Source organism: Solea senegalensis, linkage group LG3, assembly GCF_019176455.1.
Source record: "Solea senegalensis isolate Sse05_10M linkage group LG3, IFAPA_SoseM_1, whole genome shotgun sequence".
NCBI classification, from domain to species: Eukaryota; Metazoa; Chordata; class Actinopteri; order Pleuronectiformes; family Soleidae; genus Solea; species Solea senegalensis.
Window position 1 is genome coordinate 3,058,054 of NC_058023.1, and position 6,000 is coordinate 3,064,053.

At 43.3% G+C, this 6,000-nt stretch overlaps 1 protein-coding gene across 1 annotated transcript; it reads right to left on the bottom strand.

The window, feature by feature from the left end:
• Positions 1-3,958: 3,958 nt before the first annotated feature.
• Positions 3,959-5,207, bottom strand: tnnt2c (troponin T2c, cardiac). The gene has a single exon (XM_044020798.1). The coding sequence runs from the start codon at positions 5,125-5,127 to the stop codon at positions 4,288-4,290; it is 840 nt and encodes a 279-aa protein (XP_043876733.1). The 5' UTR covers positions 5,128-5,207; the 3' UTR covers positions 3,959-4,287.
• Positions 5,208-6,000: the final 793 nt, after the last annotated feature.

Below are 6,000 nucleotides of genomic sequence, written 5' to 3' on the forward strand. Positions count from 1 at the left end.
CAGGGATCATATGATTAACTTTTGTTTGTATTTCTTTGTTTTTCACGTAACTGGATGTTCCATCACGATAAAGCAGACTCGCTGCTAATGGGTGTGGAAATGTGTTTTTATCTCCCCTGCTGTTCACCAGTACACGTTATCTGATTCAACTCTTGTTAAAAAAAAAAAAACATAAATATTTAAAGAGGAGCCACGAGTAACTGCAGCACACAGAAAGTCAGGGAGTCATTATGGAAGATACCGTAGAGTTTAACACATAAATATAATGTATATTACGTGGAATTTGAATTGATGAATTGAAGAAAAAAACCCACTTCGAATGGTTTTATTCCACCGCGGCTACATTTTCATGCAGGCAGTGTGTTCAGGTATTTACATGGAAACTTTTTTTTCTTGTTTCATCTCCACAGGGAGAGAAAAAACTAATTAAATCTGAGATGAGATGAGAGTCAGTCGCCAGTGACCTTTTTCCCTTCCTCACTTGCAACTTAAGCCTCTTGTTTATTATGAGTTGTGGACGCTGGAATCTTCTGTTAACATCCACCTGTGCTCGTTTTATAACCGTTAATGTGTCTTCATATTCATTAATGTCCGTGTATGAGTTTGCTGGTCTCCTAGAGAATCATTTCTGTTTTACTTTCTTCAAAAAAAAAAAAAAAAGGAAACAATATAATTGAAATTTGTAGGTGGAAAAAATGTTTGAATCGGACATTTTGTGTGATATGACTAGTCATGACTTTGTAGTTCTCGAGTACTCAAAGGAAAACGGAGATGGAGCAAGACGTTTGCGAAGCAAGAACGAGATTTTTCCCAAGCAAGGATGAGACGTTTACGAAAGCAAGAGCAAACAGAGGAAGACATTTATGAGAGAGAGTGAGTGAGAGAGAGAGAGACACTCGCTAAAAAAGAACAATACATTCAGTGAGAAGAAGGTGTTTGCAAAGTCAGAGCAAGACGTTTGCGAAGCAAGAACGAGACGTTTGCGAAGGAAGAACGAGACGTTTGCGAAGGAAGAACGAGACATTTAAGAAGCAAGAATGAGACATTTAAGAAGCAAGAACAAGACTTTTAAGAACGAGACATTTGCAAAGAAAGAACGAGACGTTTGCTAAGATAGAACGAGACGTTTGCGAAGCAAGAACAAGACGTTTAAGAACGACGAAGAAAGAACGAGACGCTTAAAGCAAGAACGAGATGTTTGGCGGCAAGAACGACGGCAAAGCAAGAACGACGCTACGAACGACGCTTGCGAAGCAAGAACAAGACATTTAAGAAGCAAGAACAAGACATTTAAGAAGCAAGAACGAGACATTTAAGAAGCAAGAATGAGACGTTTAAGAACGAGACGTTTAAGAACGAGACGTTTGCAAAGAAAGAACGAGACATTTGCGAAGATAGAACGAGACGTTTGCAAAGATAGAACGAGACGTTTGCGAAGCAAGAACGAGGCATTTGCAAAGCAAGAACGAGGCATTTGCAAAGCAAGAACAAGGCGTTTGCGAAGCAACAACGAGGCGTTTAAGAACGAGACGTTTAAGAACGAGACGTTTGCAAAGAAAGAACAAGACGTTTACGAAGATAGAACGAGACGTTTGCGAGGCAAGAACAAGATGTTTGCAAAGCAAGAATGAGAAGTTCGCGAAGCAAGAGCGAAAGAGAAGACACATTTACGAAGTGAGAACAAGATGTTTGCAAAAGCAGAGCAAGACGTTTGTGATGTGAGAACAAGATGTTTGCAAAGCAAGAAAGAGACATGTACAAAGAGAGAGCAGGACATTAGCTCACTAAAGCAAGACATTTGCAAAATGTCCATTTAAAAAGGCGTGTTGTTGCCATGAAATGCATGTTTTTTATGGATTTCTCTGTGTAACAAACACATATTTTTACTCTACATTTAGTATTTGAGGCAAAAACTGATCACCCAGAATAAGAGGGGATAGAACGGGTGGTGGTGGCAAGTACGAGACACTCAACAACCTGCAGACCATAGTTCATTGTGTGCTGCCACTAATGGACGAACCAGCCAGAACATGCATTACACATTTTGAAGTGGAGGCTTACTGTGCAAACAAATACGCCGCAATTCCCTGATGGTTCACTTGCGTAACGCAAAGTTGAGCGGTGGAGTTCCTTTCTTTGTCTCAATCTGCAGTCTCATGTTTTAGACACTGGACACTAGACACTATTTTGGGGAAAAGCTGAAGGGTTCAAAACATCATTTTGATGATTTGGTCATGATGTGAAGCAGAGCAAGGAACAAACGGTGCCAAACGAAGCGACCGAGCGGTGAATTATAGATGCACATCACTCCAATTAAGATGCAGAGTCGTTCAGCGGACGAGCGGAGCAGATAACACGTTTCTGATCAGAGTTCAAAGTGGAGTCGGGGAGCTGTCAGTCATGCAGAGAGCACATTATTCTGTCCTCTCTGCTGGATATTAATAAGCTGACAACACAACACAACCCTGATGACCCTGATGATGCTGTCTGCAGCAGCAGCAACCTGAAAGAGAACCTGAATCTGACAACAACTTCTTCTTAAATTAATATCAGCAGCAGAATCTTGGGAACATCTTGTTCCCCGGGTGCAGCTCTGACCGCTGATTGATGCTCCGCTAAACGCCTCGCTGCTGTCCAGTCATGCATTTCTCACAACATCATCAATACAGACCCCCCCCACACACACACTTTTAAGCTCAGGTAGCAGGATGCTCATCTGAGTGGGTGTGCTGGTGCTGAAGGGGGAGGAAGGGGAGGGGGGTTACAGAGACCTGATTACACAGAGAGAGAGAGCCTCTCCCTGTCTCTATGGTAACCTGTTGACATACTGTCGCGTCTGGAAAGGTTTTAATGGCTTGTCACGTCCGCGAGAAGCAACACGGCGGAAAAGACAGCGCCGGTCCAAAGCGTGAGAGAGACAAAAACCAAATTGTTGACTTTTAATTTGTTCATTTATAGTTTTTAGTTTTTCACATGGAAACTTTTGCCAATTTGCTTCTCATTTCAAACTTTAGCGATGCAACGTTTAATTCTTCCACATAAACAAAGAATTAACTGTATATTCAAAAACATTGGGCAGCTGCATCCTTTCCTAAAGTGTGTGTTTGAGAAGTGGTTTCCTCCAAACTAGTGCTCTAGTGCCACCCGTTGGAGAAGATGTACCACTACACTACACTTTGACACTGCACTGACCAAAAGGAGGATGGTATTTATGGTCGATTATGGACAAAAATGGATTTATGTAATTGCAAATCTTAATCTTAATCTCCATACACATTCATTTTTTTAGGAAGATTTTATAATATTTGATGACATATTTGCCTTTATACAGAATCTGAGAATAAAAAGTGAGCTATAGACAAAAATAACTATATGATATGAGTGCTATATTAGCACTATAACCCCTAATTATTCTATAATAGGCATTTTCTTCAGACGCTAAATTAGTGATTACAACTCAAATTTGATTCATATAATTAATAAATCATTTAAAACTGAATAATTTTAGTTTACCATCAATTGTACCCAATAAATAGCCCCAAAATATCTGATCTGATTAATGAAATTGGAGCATAAATTGACATATAATTGAGAAATATTGATGTACCGTATATAAGTAGCACTAGAATAACAGCATTTATCAACTCAAGGTCAGGTTTTTTTTCATTGTGTATTATAACTTGCTGTACATTAAATCCTATGGGTTTAAGGGGATACTCTACTCCACAGTGGTCATTTTGTCACGGTTGCCCCCTGAGCTTCTGAGACTAAATTAGCTGCGTTAAAAAAACAATCAGCTGTGCAGCACCTGTTACATTTTTCAGGCATTTTTACACGACCCCACCCATGCCGTACTGAACCAGTCCTTCATGAAGAACAGATCCAGAGTTTGGGTGTTTCTAGTCAGCACGAGAGAGTTTCAAGTCACAAAACCTAAAGAGTATTAAAACACTCTCAATTGTGTTGATATGTCTTGATTTATTGGAAAAGGAAATACCACTTGTGCACCTTGTTTGAAAAGGTTATACTGTTTGTCACAGATTACAGAATATCTTGAAGGAAAAAAAAAAACATGGGCACACAAAACCAGTCATGAAAACCGCAATGGTGGAAAATACTTTTACAAGATCAACCCTTCAACCACATCTTGTGAGCCCAGGGCCCAGAAACAAGGACGTTCCCCTCAACTCATGCCCCAAATTAGCTCTTTTACAATGCAAGTTGTTAATTCAAGCTGAATAGTCCAGGAAAAAAAATTGGTAGTCCAGTTGCCAGGGATTCTGATCCTCACTTCCAAGAGCCAGACTTGCCCTTGGCACCGCGGGAGGTTTTTGACGCTTTGGAGCCCCTCTGGTGGTCGCTGACTCGGTTCCGCAGCACGTGGATGTCGTACTTCTGCCTCTTGAGCTTCTCGGCCAGCTCAAATTTCTCGGCGTGCAGCTGGTGGAGCCACTGCCAGAGATCCTGCGCCTTCTCCACCAGCTTCTCTTGGTTCAGGTGGTCGATGTTGAGCGGTTTCCTGCGCTCCATCAGGGCCTTCTTCTTCTCCTCTCTTGCCGTCAGCTTCTTGCCCTTCTTCTGGTCCACCTTCTGCAGGTAGCCACCAAACGACTTGTTGGTGAATATCTTCTTCTTCTTGGCCTCCTCCTCGGCGCGCAGCTTGGCCGCCTCCTCCTCGCGCCTCGTCTTCTCCTCGGTCACCCGAGCTTGGCGCTCGCGGTCCTGCTCAGTGCGGACACGCTGCTGCTCCGCCCTGTCGGCGCGGCGGCGCTCGATGCGGGTGCGCAGCGCCACCAGCTCCTCCTCCTCCTTCTGGCGGTTGGAGAAGTGCAGCTCGATCAGCGTCTGGAGGTCGTTGAAATCCTTCTCAACTCTCTTGCGGTGGAGATCGTCGAAGTCCACCTTCTCGCCATCAGGGAGCTTTGGAGGGGCAATGTTTGGCACGTAGGTCGTCTTCGGCCTTGGTCTGGTCTCTTCTTCATGCTCTCCTTTCTTCTCTTCTTCATCATCCTCCTGCTCTTCCTCCTCCTCTTCTTCTTCTTCGTCCTCAACTTCCTCCTCATTCACCTCCTCCTCCTCCTCCTCTTCTTCCTCATACTCCTCCACGATCTCCTCAGTGTCTGACATGGCGGCTCCTCGGAGGCAAAGACCAGCTGATGCCTCAGAGAAGAACAGAGAAGACTGGGGTGTCGGACGTGTAGCTTGAGGGGTTTTTAAAGGGTTTGCCCTGACCATGTGACTACAGGCCAACTTAAGTCTCCAGAGAGTGGGTCAGCAGCAGGTCGGACTTTGAGACAGATGGAATAGTCTATTTTCTCCTTTGCCAAGTCTTGTCAGTCACACACACACACCCCCACTTATCCCCTAAAGACCCCCTGCTGTCGACTCTGACCCCGCAGGGCTCCTCATTCCTTTGTAAGGACAAGATGAGAGACTATTTCAGACTTACAACAGATGCACACATACTTGTGTTATCCAGTCGCACAAAGCAACATCCAAACTTTTGGAAGGCCTGCGCAGACAAAGGCGACGAAACGCAGACACAGAAATTACAAAAAGGACTCACGACGTACTACGCGGAACACTGTAGTGACGTCCGTGTCCACGGAAAACTTTTTGGGAACTCGCTAATCCGCAGAGATAGATTTAAAGCTGCCGCTTCAAAGTGGCGAACGTTTAAGAACCTCCATTAACGGAGTAAGTCGTGATCCGCTAAGTACGTCAAGAGCCGCCGACGAGGTTTAATGACGGGGAGTTACAGCTGTCGCTCTTTCCAAACGGAGCTAATGCTAACATAAATATATGAGCGTTATTTTTGGTGTAAAGGTAAAACAAACAATAACAAAAATAATTATACAATCAAAACAACATATTTCAGGGCCGCAACGAAGGATTTCTTTTACAATCGATGACGGTTATTTTCTCGATTATCCAACTACATAAATTGGCTGGTGTTTCTCAAACCTCAAAATGATGATGTTTTCAAAAAGTATTTATATT